Below are 15,206 nucleotides of genomic sequence, written 5' to 3' on the forward strand. Positions count from 1 at the left end.
GGAACCCTTTGACTTGAGTGGGCGGCTGTCAGTAAGGGGCATGCTGTGACCTTCACACACATACTGAGGGTCTGATGAGCCCCCTGACTGTAATGGGTTGGCACACGGATGAGGATTGTGCCTGTCAGTAAGGCTCTGTTCACATCAGCCTGCAGGATACATTTAACCCCTTAGTGACACGACCTGTTTTGTACCTTGGGAAGCAATCATTATTTGGGGATTTTCAGCCACACTTTTTCAAAAGCCCTAAGTTTTTTATTTCTCCATGGTCAGAGCTCTGTGAGGACTTGTTCTTGGTGCGACGGGCTGGAGTTGGTATTGGTACCCTTTTGGAGTACACGTGGCTTTTTGATCACTTTTATTGCATTTTTTTTTGGGGGGGGGAGGTAAAATGAACAAAAAAGCATTTTTTACTCCGTCTTTTAGCTTTTTTAATAGGGTTTGTCATGCAGGCTAAAAAATGTGTGCAACTTATTGTACGGACTGTTACAGATGCAACAATACCAAATTTCTTCTTTTTTTTTAAACAAGAGAGGAAAGTGTGCAAAAAAGGGCTTTTTATCACTATTTTTTACAATTTTTTTTTTTTTTTTTTTTACAATTTTTTTTCTCTCTCTACAATGACCTAGAACCTGTGATCATATGATCACTCTAATAATACGTTGCAGTACTTCTGTACTGCAGTGTATTATTGCTAATAATCATAGGTCACATCAGACCTGGACGTCATTATCTGGCATCCGATTGCCTTGGCGACCCATCGACCTTCCACGATTGTATAACGGCGGACAAATGATGTCACAGAGGGAGCTTGAGCCCTTTACATGCAACGATCAACCCTGATCGTGGCATGTAAGGGTTTAACAGTGGGCATCAGTGTTGCCTCCGAGTCCCGCTGTTACAGTGGAGGCTGTCAGAGCTAGCTCCGGCTGCAGATTACATGGGCCCAGCTTCTGCAGGAAGAGGTTAATGTCTGAAAATGATATGGAATTGTATAGGGTGACTTCAATATGTTACATGCTTGTTTATGTAAATTAGGGATGTAAATTAGGGGAGGATAAAGCTGCTGCTGCGCCCTTCCTGTGGGATTTTGTAGCAAATGACTAATAATAAAAATCATATATATATAAATTTTAACAAAAAAAGTATCAAAGTGTCCCAGCCTCTATGTTTAATATATACATCACAAACCAGGAATGCTTACCTCCTTGTCTGGCCGGCTGCACACCACCGGGTCAGATTCCGGATGCCCGGCCGGTGATGCCACGTACCTGTCTTCTTTCTTTGTCTGTGCTGCATACGGTCCGGATGGCTCGCCGTTGGACATGCACAGCACTAGGCAGTGATGCTGAATCCGCGACCTGTCCGCAATGTTAATTTTGGACGGGCCGTGGGTCGGAAGGCATCCGTTGACTTCAATGGAGGCCAATAGAGCATGCTGCGATTTTTTTTTTTTCTTTTTTTTTTTTTTTCTTTCTTCAGCGGAAATTGATTTCCGCTCGTGTGCAGCAAAAAGCGCATTTTCATAGCATGCTATGGATGGTATTTGCTGCGAACCCAGATGCGGATGATTCCACTATGCAAATCCAGTTGTGTGGAGCCAGCCTAGGCCGGGGTTGCGCCGGCGGATTCCAAATGCGAAATCCACAATTGGCGTCCACGCCTGTAAATTTGCCTTTACACTCGTGTTCCGCGAACGGAGAAAAAAATCGCAGTATGCTCTATTTTGCAGCAGATTCTGTGCGGACGGCCTCGATTGAAGTCAATGGAGGCCGTCCGACCCGCAACCTATACGCAATTACCATTTCGTATGGGATGCAGGTACCTGCTTCATCGCTAAGCGACCGCGCAGGAAATACAATCCGCATTACAGGGTTGCCAGCGCTCATAGACGTAATTCGCTGTGGGCGTCCTGCATGCAGGTCCGCCCATGTGAGCCCGGCGTTAATAATATATGTTTAGTGTTTGCGTGTTTAATAAGCGTGACGTGACCAGAGCCTTGCTGTGCTCACATCGCAGTCAGAGATGCTGCGGCGCTAATTCGGATGGAAAATTGTCCCACACCTGGACGGAAACAAAGGGGACCCCATTATAGTCTTTTTGGCGCCATTTAGCCAATGGATTCCATTTTTCTACGCCCATAATGGAGCAAGAAAACAGAATCCATGGCGCAAATCAGCTTTTATGCAGTAGAGTGCAGAATGTATGACTGTGCTGTACCACAGCAGAAGGTTCGTTCCAATTGCATCCAGTCTAGAGAATATTCCGGTCTCCAGACTGATACATTGTAAGGCCGGGGTCACACAAACGGGTCGGATTTCGCATGCAGAAGACGGAATCATTCACGGAAAGTAATTGCGAAAGATCGCGGATGCGAGTGTCTTCCCACGCGGATATAGGCGTATCGCACAGCGTATCGTCAGCGTGGAACAATAATCTCTCTCTGCCCTCCAACTGGCTTTTCTATTCTCCTTTGACGTTGCGAGCGCTTCCACCACTCATACACTATGCTACTTGCGTATGGGCGACAGAACACTCGCATGCATTGACTTCAATGGGGGCTAATACTGTGTTTCCCGGAAAATAAGGCAGTGTCTTATATTATTTTTGTTCAAAAAGATTTAACTTTTTTACATGTATAGCTGCCTGGACTCTATTTAAATTGACTTTTTTTAATTAACTGTTAGCAGGGCTTAATTTTGGAATAGGGCTTATATTTCAAGCATCCTCAAAAAGCCTGAAAAATCATTTGGCATCCTCAAAAATTCAGGAAAATCATGCTATGTCTTATTTTCAGGGTATGTCTTATTTTTAGGGAAACAGAGTAGAGCTTGCTGCAACTTTTCGTCCGCTCACGGAATACGCAATTCGTACCCACGAGTGTGTACAAAAAAAATCAAAAACGCGTTCCTTTCAAAGCCCGTTTTTTAACGGGGATCTTCAGCGCGATCGACAATCGCGGATTCCACAATTAAAATCCGTTCATGTGAGACCCCGCTTAAGGGTACACCGAATATCGTACAGATTCTCGCTGGATCGCGCACATCGGACCGGTAATCGTCCAGTATAATACAGAGAATTGTTTAGGCTGGATACGATTGTAACAAACCATCAGCTGTGAGAAGTGTTGGGTCATTCAAACAAGAATGTTTCCATTAGCTGACAGCAAGCAGAGATTTTGAAAATGGTGAGACATTGAGATGTCGTTCATTAGGATGTTGCAGAATTGAATGAACTGTGTAGCATGTCTCACTGGTCCCTGTATACGGATTATTGCACCCCGGGACTGGATGCAGTGTGAGCATCTCTATAGCACCCGGCTCATCCGCCGCGGCCGCAGAGCAGGCGCCGTTGGCGGTAGGCTCTCCCGTGTCCTCAGTCCGCAGCTCTCAGCCCATTATTTCCCATTTCTATAATTGGCGCTGATTCTCCATCCGTTAATTGGCAAGTAGTGTCAGACAGAGCGGGGGTCTGTACGAGGGGAGGGCGCCTTCTGCTGAGCCTCACAAACCCCATTGGCTCTTAAAGGGTTATTATTTGCCATTCACGTCACGTGTGCCTATAACGCAGGGTCTTTGTTGTCTCATCCCAGTGGGGGGGCTTCTATAGAGAGGAGATGAGAGCAGAGAGAGAGACCGGTTCGCCTGCCATAAGGTAACAGCCACTCTTCACGGGAACAAAAAAAATCACGGATTTCACCAGGAAGTCGACGATTCCTGGGAGACGAGGATTCTGGGGTCTTCATGCTGCTGAAGAGGAGACCGGCAGCCCCCCTGTTCATCAGTGCGATTAGGAGAGAGGTAGGTGTGTGTGGGGGATGAGAGCAGGGATGCAGGGGGAAAGCATCAGCATCCTCTGGGGACTGAAGGGGTTAATTATTCATTCGGCTCGCCGGGCACCGTGCAATATGCTGCATGCCGGGCGGTGGTGTGCCCCATCCAGGCTACGCTTATAGATGGCTACTACATCTCCATCACTGCCCACCATGTGCTCCCCGTAGACGTGATGAGAAGCAGGAGCTTCCATGCCCGGGTCCAACTAGTGAGCTGGCCAATCAGAGTAGATGGTGAGGTCACCTACGGCGAGGCTACCTTTTGTTTTTCTGCGTATCCGTACGGCGTTACTTTGTGTCCGTTTTTTTAGCGGCACAGATGCCTCCATTGGTTGGCGCATTGGCCTTTGTTGTATTGATCTGGAGCCGGCGCCTGCTAAGCGGTCACTGACTTCTTACCTGATGCGCCTTCTAGATGGGGCTCTATGGCTTCTGTCAGTGTGATGAGGGTGTGAAGAATAACGCAATGAACCGCACTTTAAGAGGTCCACCTATGTACAGTGTGCAACAGCGGGGCCATTGGTAGAACGTGGCACGTGCGTGGAACGCGTTTCGAGTCCCAGCTGAACCTATGGAGTAACTCTAATGACAGTAATGGGCCTGTGCTCTACAGTGACCTTTCCCTTTAAGCGGAGGCCTCTGTTGGTTGGCTCCTTCCTCCAGTCATGTGACTGGCGAATCATTAGCAACAGGTATGAAGGGTTAAGGTCTCCACAGCAAGATGCTGACTGACCTCCCCCTGTGTCTGCAGTGTCAGATACCAAATCCCAGAACCCAAGATATGCTGAATTATATAATGCCTTCTATTGTAATGTATGTATATAGTGACTCCACCAGCAGAATAGTGAGTGCAGCTCTGGAGTATAATACAGGATGGAACGCAGGGTCAGTACAGGATAAGTAATGTATGTACACAGTGACTCCACCAGCAGAATAGTAAGTGCAGCTCTGGAGTATAATACAGGATGTAACGCAGGGTCAGTACAGGATAAGTAATGTATGTACACAGTGACTCCACCAGCAGAATAGTGAGTGCAGCTCTGCAGTATAATACAGGATGTAACGCAGGGTCAGTACAGGATAAGTAATGTATGTATATAGTGACTCCACCAGCAGAATAGTGAGTGCAGCTCTGGAGTATAATACAGGATGTAACGCAGGGTCAGTACAGGATAAGTAATGTATGTACACATTGACTCCACCAGCAGAATAGTGAGTGCAGCTCTGGGGTATAATACGGGATGTAACTCAGGATCAGTACAGGATAAGTAATGTATGTACACAGTGACTCCACCAGCAGAATAGTGAGTGCAGCTCTGGGGTATAATACTGGAGGTAACACAGGATAAGTAATGTAATGTATGTACACAGTGACTCCACAGTAGTATAGTGAGTGCAGCTGTGGAGTATAATGCAGGATGTAACTCAGGATGAGTACAGGATAAGTAATGTATGTACACAGTGAATCCACCAGCAGAATAGTGAGTGCAGCTCTGAGGTATAATACAGGATGTAACTCAGGATCATTACAGGATAAGTAACACAGTGACTCCTCCAGCAGAATAGTGAATGCCGCTCTGGAGTATAATACTGGCTGTAACTCAGGATCAGTACAGGATAAGTAATGTATGTACACAGTGACTCCACCAGCAGAATAGTGAGTACAGCTCTGGAGTATAATACAGGATGTAACTCAGGAGCAGTACAGGATAAGTAATGTATGTACACAGTGACTCCACCAGCAGAATAGTGAGTGCAGCTCTGGAGTATAATACAGGATGTACCTCAGGATCAGTACAGGATAAGTAATGTACCGAAATCAATGGGAGCAATGCCTCTTATTACACTTCCCGCCCTGACCACTGATGCGGACGTCCGGCCCTGCTGCATCGATAATGGGTTGGAGGATCAGATGATCTGCGGGGATCCTGATTGGTGCCTGTAGATCAAATATTGATGGCCTATCCTGATGACAAGTCATCAATAATAAATGCCCGGAATACCCCTTTAAGTTGGATCTTCACATAAAGATGCATAAGAGTTGGTGAATAATGGTACAATCATATATAATTGTTCTATGACTAATCTTCGCTGCTCTTCACTTTTTGGATATAACATTCTTCATTTTTAAAACATTGATACAATTTCTTTGGAATTTCAAAAATGAATCTGGTGTCCTTGGCCCTTAAAGGGTTAACGGTTCGTGTTCGTGATTTGCGGCTGGAAAGAACCTGTAATGTTTTCAGTTCTCCGATTTTGATTCCTGTGCCGATTTTTTTTTTTTCCTCTGTGCTCTTGACTTGGGTGCAGTAGACGAAGGGTTAAATCCCACCAAGACATCTTCCCCATTTCTCCTTTTCCTGCTGATGGTTTTCTCGTCTTCCTCTTTCCTATAGATTCAGATCACAGCCCGAGGCCAGAGCGTGTGAACAGCGGCAGCAGCATGGAGGAGCCGAGCCTGGTCAGACCAGCAGAGAACACTAAGATGTGCGAGGATCTGGGCCGGGAGCCCTTCGGCTACGTGGGCATCGACTCCGTGCTGGACCAGATGAAACGCAAGGCCATGAAATACGGCTTTGAGTTCAACATCATGGTGGTAGGTAAGTAGAGACCAGTGAGGACTCTGGTGCCACGGCAAGACATAGAAGCAATGACTGAACTTTATCTTCTCGCTCCTTCACTTATGATAACTACATTGTTTTTCTATTAGCCAAAAATAGGAAGATGGAATATTTGCTTTGTTGTAGTGTTACAGATGATCAGATAATTGCCTAACCTGCTATTTAAACTGTGTGACCCCATGTTTCATCTTCTTTCCCATTGTTATGTCATCATCATCCAATCACAGCCTAACCTGCCACGTAGAGTGTGTGACATCACTGCTCTCCTTATTACATCATCCAATCACAGACTACCCTGATACACAGACTGTGTCATTACCACTCTAATGTGGACCTCGCCATCCAACTACCGACTAGCTTGGTACATAGACTGTGTAACATCAGTGCTCTTGTTATGACATCATCCAATCATAGACAAACCTGATACATAGACTGTGTGACATCACTGCTTTGATCATGACATTATCCAATTGCAGAATAACCTGCTACATAGACTGTGTTACATCACTATTGTCATTATAACAGCATCCAATCACAGACTGCTGTAATGATCGAGACAGCATTCAATCACAGTCTAACCTGCAATATTGACTGTGACATCACTGCTCTAATGATGGCATCATCCAATCACAGGCTAACCTTCTATATAAACTACGTGACATCACTGCTGTCATGATGACATCACCCAGCTGTAGTATTGCAGATGCTCAGATAATTGCCTAACATATTTCAACTGTGTGACCCAACTGCTTTGATTACATGGCCATCCAATCCATCATCCTATTTGACCTGCTCCATAGACTATGTGACATCACTGCTCTCATTATGACATCGTCCAATCACAGATTGACCTGCTATGTAGATGTGTGACATCACTGCTCTCATTATGACCTCTTCCAAGCACAGAATAACCTGCTATATACACTGTGTGACATTAATGCATTGGATTGGATGATGTCATAACAAGAACAGTGATGTCACTATCCATTCAGAGAATAGTCTGCTGCAAAGACTGACATCACTGCTCTAATGACATCATCATTCAATCACAGACTAGCCTGCTACATAGATTGTGACATCACTGCTCTGATTTTGACATCATCTAGTTATAGATTAACCTACTGCATAGACTGTGACATCATTACTCTCGTTATATCATCCAATCACAGACTAATCTGCTCCCACAGATTATGTGACATCATTGCTCTAGAACTGATATTACCATGCAATGACAAACTTGTCTGTTTAACAAAGTGTGACCTCAATGCTCTCGTTATGACATCACCATCCAGTCACAGACTAGACTTTCTATATGCACTGTGTGGCATCAATGCTCTAATAATTACATCACCATCTAATTCCGAAGTAATCAGCTGCATAGATTGTGTGATGTCACTGCTCTCCTTGCAACATTACCATCCAATCACAGAGACTAACCTGCTACAACAATTGTGTGATCTCACTGTTCTCCTGATGACATCATGAAATCACAGACTGAAGTGTTACATAGACTGTGGGACTTATTTTTTGCAGCTTTTAACTTAGCAGCAATTGCAAAAAGCGGGATGGTGTAAACTACTTTCCTCTTAGTCATCAGTGTATACAGCTCTGGCGATGCCGGCTATAACGCCCACACAGCATGCTGCCACTCATTTCTATGAGGTAGGGCACAGGGAAAGCGCAGACGCTGCCATCTGCATTCAGTAACTTTTATTTTTTTTCTAGTCCCTGCTGTCTACAATAACAACGGGTCTAATAGAACAGGTTACTGCGGGCAACACCAGCATGACGATCAGCCCTTTAAAATTGCCCTCTATTATTTAGCAGTGTATGGCGGTATTATTATGTGCAAGCTACACTAAATGATTACCGCTATAGGAGCACCTACTCAATAACAGATTGGTCCAACCTGGACAATTTTTTGGATAATTGCAGCTTTCAGACATCGGGGAACAGATTCCACAAGGTGGCGAACATCCACCCATTCATGTCGCCTCATGTCTGCTACAGCAGCTCCGTCAGGTGGGGTACATTTTGGGGATAAGTGGGGACAGATCTCACAGCCCTTTCCAGCATATCCCAAACATGTTCAATGGGGTTACAGTCTGGGGAGTTTGGGGGCCAAAGCAGTGTAGAGGATTCATTGTTCTATTCTTCAACCACCCCCTAATGATCCAAGCTTGATGCCGTGGAGTGTTGTCCTGTTGATAGATGGCACTGTAGTGGGCAAAGACTTCTTGAAGATGTGGGTGCAGATGGTCAGCTAAATGGTTCCTGTAGTGTTCACCATTCAAGGATTGCGGTATGATGATCAACAGTCCTAGGCCATTCCAGGAAAATGCCCCCCAGACCATGATACCGCCACCACCAGCTGGTTGTACCCCAACGGTGCATCAGTTCTACGGGTTTATGCCAGATGTGGACCCGGCCATCTGTATAGTTCAGCAGTAAACAGGACTCATCACTGCCAACAACCTTCTACCATGGCTTTGGACCCGGCCATCCGTATGGTTCAGCAAGAAACAGGACTGATCACTGCCGACAACCTTCTACCATCGCTGTGCCTAAGGTCCCCTGATGTCTTTCCTGGGCCCATGCGAGGCGTTGTTGGCAATGACACGGTGTTATCAAGGGCACCCTTGTCAGTTTGGGCTGTAGAACCCCAGTCAATGCAAGGTCTGCCACATGGTGTCTTGTGGAAATTTGTCTAACTTTCCCGCTGTTGTACTGCTGGGTCAGTTGGTCCACTGTAGCATGTCATTGCTGTGATACCAGACGTACCACCCAACGCTCGCCTCTGGGATCAACCACACGTGGCCTGCCGCTGTAGGATGTCTGTCCATGGGTCAACCAGGCTTGGTACCGTGCTTCGGGAACATCCAACAAGTGCTACTTTTTCAGAAATACTGGCACCATACCTCTGGCCACCAACAATCTGTCCGTGGTCAAAGTTCTTTAAATCGCCGCATTTACACATGACCACAGAGGAGAGGTCAGCACATTATCTGAGAGCAGACCGTGACGTCCCCACGATTTGGATTGTATATGGCGGTAGTATGTGAGCATATATGGCAGCTTTATCTTTCCACCATATGACTGTATTCTGTGGGCTAAAATTACTAGAAAAATGCCAATGATAGGTTGAAGGGCTACTTTGTTTGCCTTTTTCTATAAAGTTGGCCATGTGTGCGGGAATAAGAACCGTTTCCCATTAGTTGAACTGGGAGGCTCTGAGAACAGTGGAGTACAATGGTGGTGGTAGTTGTTCCAGATCAAATTGCAGTTTGGCAGGCTGAGACTTGTAGTTGCTACTTCACCCAGTCCGCCCGTAGACCTCATTTGAAGATCAGTCATTAGCCTGATGCATCTAAATGAAGGATGAAAGACAAAATTAAAGCACGACTCGGCCTTCAACAAGACGGCACTTCTGTAATTTACACAACAAGTTGAAGTTCTCTAATAGTTTATTGGTTCCCCATATATTTTTAATGATTTATTCCCCTTTTCTCCATTCACATTTTAAGCTGTGTTAACTCCACCCCTGTCAGACATGTGACCTTACCGCTCAGTACTCTGTGTGACTGCCCTTTAAGCTCCCACAATGCTCTGCTCCTTGCTAACAGGAAATCAGCAGATCTCCAAATTTACATCTGGATGTGAATGGAAAACTGTCCATCATGTAACTCCTCTTCCCATCCTCAGAGCTATTTTAATACGCGAGTGGGCCCAGTACACGGATATTAAAACGTCCCTCTCACTATTGCCCCACCCCTTTGACAAAAACACCCCATTAATACTCCCCAAATCCAGCGGAGTATAGTCCTCTATGCTGCCTTGTTCACATCCGGGTCTAGCAGTCACATGCCTATGTAAGCAGATGGCCATTGGTGCCAATCACCGGCGTTAAGACCGCAGTGGATCCAGAGGCCGTGGTTACGATTGAAAGTGCTGCCACTGCCAGGGAGCCTGGCACTACCAGGGCACCCGATAGAGATACGTTGTTTGCCCTATGGTTAAAGTGGCACTGCCCTTCACCACTCACTAATAAAGCACCTCCTGCCTCAGGTGCTAGACCCTTCAAACCTAGGAATTGAGTGAATACAGTTCCTGCTGCAAAGCATCATGGTCAAAACTTTCAGGAACCATTTTTTTATATATTTTATTAATATTCCGTCACATGGACTGTAATAATGTTCTCTGTGCTGAAGACATTTCCTACTATTTGTAGGTCAGAGCGGATTGGGCAAATCCACACTTGTGAATACTCTGTTCAAGTCCAAGGTGATCCGCAAAGCTCCCGATGCCGGGATTCCCAAAACTCTGGAAATGAAATCTGTCAGTCAAGGTGAGATGTCAAGAACCTGGCACCCAACCTCATGGAGATATGGTAGACTCAGTGGGTGGGCGTCCATGGCTGGTCCTTAGATATCATCTCATCTATGTTTTCTCTGTCCACCTGCAGTGATCGAGGAGAGAGGGATGGAAATGAGGCTCACCGTAATCGACACACCGGGATTTGGAGATCAGATCAATAATCAAAACTGGTAAATACAATATTGTAGACTGTTCTAGATACATCTGGGTAACTTATACAATGGAAACAGCATGTCTGGGTTCTTGAGTACACTGCTGATAGACTGATGTCATACTAGCTTGTCCCAGACCAATGTTTCCCAAACTGTAGTCCTCACAACCCCCCATCGGGTCATGAGGACTGACATTTGGGAAACAGTGTTCTAGACCACTCTTGTGTAACATTCTGAAGCTGAAGAGCTATCCTAAGAGGACCTTGTTCATCTGTTCTAGACCCACCATGAACAATATGTTCTGGATTAACACAATCTGAAGATCTAGATTCTTAAAGTCTGATTTCTAGACTTCTACTGTAAAGTTAACATCACTGCATCCTGTTCTAGATCCATTAAGACTCACATGAACTGTAAACCATATTATAGTATGTCGCAGTAAACATACTGTAAACTATAAACTGTGTAATTCGCGACTACTATAACATGGGTTCTATATGTCACTGCAACATTTTTTAGTCCACGAGTCCTGCTCAGATTACTTTAACCTAAGACCCAATGCCCACGGACGGATTATCGCTGCAGAATTTGCGGCCAGACGCCCACTGCGAATTCCGCAGCAATGTCCGTCCATTGACATGCCATGTTAAAAGATGGGGGTTGCTGTGGGATGTCACTATTATACTAGAGGCCGCTGTGGGGTGTCACTATTATACTGGGAGCCATTGTGGGATGTCACTATTATACTGGGGGCCATTGTGGGATGTCACTATTACCTACTGGGGGCCGCTGTGGGGAGTCACTATGATACTGGGGTACGTTGTGGGATGTCAATATTATACTGGGGTATGCTGTGGGATGTCACTATTACTCCTGGGGGCCGCTGTGGGATGTCACTATCATACTGGGGGCCGCTGTAGAATGTCACTATTATACTGGGGGCCGCTGTGGGGTGTCACTATTACACTGGGCTGCTGTGGGGTGTCATTTTTATACTGGGGGCCGCTGTGGGATGTCAATATTACACTGGGCCCGCTGTGGGCTGTCACTATTACACTGGGGGCCGCTGTGGGGTGTCGCTATTACTACTGGGGGCCGCTGTGGGGTGTCACTATTACACTGGGCCTTCTGTGGGGTGTCACTGTTATACTGGGGGGCCGCTGTGGGCTGTCCCTATGACACTGGGGGCCGCTGTGGGCTGTCACTATTATACTAGAGGCCGCTGTGGGGTGTCACTATTATACTGGGAGCCATTGTGGGATGTCACTATTATACTGGGAGCCATTGTGAGATGTCACTATTACTACTGGGGGCCGCTGTGGGGAGTCACTATTATACTGGGGGCCGCTGTGGGATGTCACTATTATACTGGGGGCCACTGTGGGGTGTCGCTATTACTACTGGGGGCCGCTGTGGGGAGTCACTATTATACTGGGGGCCGCTGTGGGATGTCACTATTATACTGGGGGCCACTGTGGGGTGTCGCTATTACTACTGGGGGCCGCTGTGGGGTGTCACTATTACACTGGGCCTTCTGTGGGGTGTCACTGTTATACTGGGGGGCCGCTGTGGGCTGTCCCTATGATACTGGGGGGCCGCTGTGGGCTGTCCCTATGACACTGGGGGGCCGCTGTGGGCTGTCCCTATGACACTGGGGGGCCGCTGTGGGCTGTCTCTATGACACTGGGGGGCCGCTGTGGGCTGTCTCTATGACACTGGGGTACGCTGTGGCCTGTCCCTATTATACTGGGGGCCGCTGTGGGATGTCACTATTACACTGGGGTACGCTGTGGGGTGTCACTATTATACTGGGGGCCGCTGTGGGGTGTCGCTATTACACTGGGGCTGCTGTGGGGTGTCGCTATTACTACTGGGGGCCGCTGTGGGGTGTCACTATTACACTGGGCCTTCTGTGGGGTGTCACTGTTATACTGGGGGGCCGCTGTGGGCTGTCCCTATGACACTGGGGGCCGCTGTGGGCTGTCCCTATGACACTGGGGGGCCGCTGTGGGCTGTCCCTATGACACTGGGGGGCCGCTGTGGGCTGTCTCTATGACACTGGGGGGCCGCTGTGGGCTGTCTCTATGACACTGGGGTACGCTGTGGCCTGTCCCTATTATACTGGGGGCCGCTGTGGGATGTCACTATTACACTGGGGTACGCTGTGGGGTGTCACTATTATACTGGGGGCCGCTGTGGGGTGTCGCTATTACACTGGGGCTGCTGTGGGGTGTCGCTATTACTACTGGGGGCCGCTGTGGGGTGTCACTATTACACTGGGCCTTCTGTGGGGTGTCACTGTTATACTGGGGGGCCGCTGTGGGCTGTCCCTATGACACTGGGGGCCGCTGTGGGCTGTCCCTATGACACTGGGGGGCCGCTGTGGGCTGTCCCTATGACACTGGGGGGCCGCTGTGGGGTGTCACTGTTATACTAGGGGCCGCTGTGGGATGTCACTATTATACTGGGGGCCGCTGTGGGATGTCACTATTATACTGGGAGCCGCTGTGGGATGTCACTATTATACTGGGAGCCGCTGTGGGCTGTCCCTATTACACTGGGGTACGCTGTGGGCTGTCCCTATTACACTGGGGTACGCTGTGGGATGTCACTATTATACTGGGGGCCGCTGTGGGATGTCATTATTATATTGCGTCCGCTGCGGGATGTCACTATTATACTGGGGGCCGCTGTGGGCTGTCACTATTATAATGGGAGGCTGCTGTGGGCTGTTATTATTACACTGGGGTACGCTGTGGGGTGTCACTATTATACTGGGGGCCACTGTGGGGTGTCACTATGGCACTGGAGTACGCTGTGGGGTGTCACTATTATACTGGGGGCCATTGTGAGATGTCACTATTACTACTGGGGGCCGCTGTGGGGAGTCACTATGATACTGGGGTACGTTGTGGGATGTCAATATTATACTGGGGTATGCTGTGGGATGTCACTATTATACTGGGGGCCCCTGTGGGATGTCACTATTACTCCTGGGGGCCGCTGTGGGATGTCACTATCATACTGGGGGCCGCTGTAGAATGTCACTATTATACTGGGGGCCGCTGTGGGGTGTCACTATTACACTGGACCTTCTGTGGGGTGTCACTGTTATACTGGGGGGCCGCTGTGGGCTGTCCCTATGACACTGGGGGGCCGCTGTGGGCTGTCCCTATGACACTGGGGGGCCGCTGTGGGCTGTCCCTATGACACTGGGGGGCCGCTGTGGGCTGTCCCTATTACACTGGGGTACGCTGTGGCCTGTCCCTATTATACTGGGGGCCGCTGTGGGATGTCACTATTACACTGGGGTACGCTGTGGGGTGTCACTATTATACTGGGGGCCTCTGTGGGGTGTCGCTATTACACTGGGGCCGCTGTGGGGTGTCGCTATTACTACTGGGGGCCGCTGTGGGGTGTCACTATTACACTGGGCCTTCTGTGGGGTGTCACTGTTATACTGGGGGGCCGCTGTGGGCTGTCCCTATGACACTGGGGGGCCGCTGTGGGCTGTCCCTATGACACTGGGGGGCCGCTGTGGGATCTCACTATTTTACTGGGGGCCGCTGTGGGATGTCACTATTATACTGGGAGCCGCTGTGGGATGTCACTATTATACTGGGGTACGCTGTGGGCTGTCCCTATTACACTGGGGTACGCTGTGGGATGTCACTATTATACTGGGGGCCGCTGTGGGATGTCACTATTATAATGGGAAGCTGCTGTGGGCTGTTATTATTACACTGGGGTACGCTGTGGGGTGTCACTATTATACTGGGGGCCACTGTGGGGTGTCACTATGGCACTGGGGTACGCTGTGGGGTGTCACTATTATACTGGGGGCCGCTGTGTGGGGAAGGGGGAGGTCACTATTATCACTGGGGTCGCGGAGGGGTCACTATTACTGCTGGGGTATGTTTACATGTGACGGAAATGGGCAGGGCTGTTTCAAAATAGTCAGCGTACAGATTTTGACTGCTTTTTGGATGCAGAAATGCTGCAGAATTTTCCACAGTATATTCTAAAAAGCAGTCAAAATCTGCACCCTGTCTATTTTGAAGCGACCCTGTCCTTTTAAGAACGACGGGGGTAAAATCATACGTCATGATAAGCCCCGCCCCCTGACATGTTGGCACTTTGCGATAAATAAGTGGGTTTTGGGTTGCAGTTTGGACACTCGGTCTCTAAAGGGTTCACCATCACTGGTCTAGACCATTCATGAGAAGG

At 48.0% G+C, this 15,206-nt stretch overlaps 1 protein-coding gene across 2 annotated transcripts in view; it reads left to right on the forward strand.

Moving 5' to 3' along the window:
* The window catches only part of SEPTIN12 (septin 12), a 102,730-nt gene that overhangs the window by 75,331 nt on the left and 12,193 nt on the right, over nt 1–15,206 (forward strand). The window contains exons 1-4 of one of the 2 annotated variants that reach the window (XM_066576721.1): nt 3,616–3,800; nt 6,229–6,432; nt 10,682–10,798; nt 10,916–10,997. In XM_066576721.1, coding sequence (XP_066432818.1) covers nt 6,276–6,432; nt 10,682–10,798; nt 10,916–10,997 — 356 coding nt within the window. In that variant the 5' untranslated portion in view covers nt 3,616–3,800; nt 6,229–6,275. Of the gene's footprint in view, nt 1–3,615; nt 3,801–6,228; nt 6,433–10,681; nt 10,799–10,915; nt 10,998–15,206 lie in introns of those variants that run through there. The other variant, XM_066576720.1, reaches the window with a different exon arrangement.

Source organism: Eleutherodactylus coqui, chromosome 8, assembly GCF_035609145.1.
Source record: "Eleutherodactylus coqui strain aEleCoq1 chromosome 8, aEleCoq1.hap1, whole genome shotgun sequence".
NCBI lineage: Eukaryota > Metazoa > Chordata > Amphibia > Anura > Eleutherodactylidae > Eleutherodactylus > Eleutherodactylus coqui.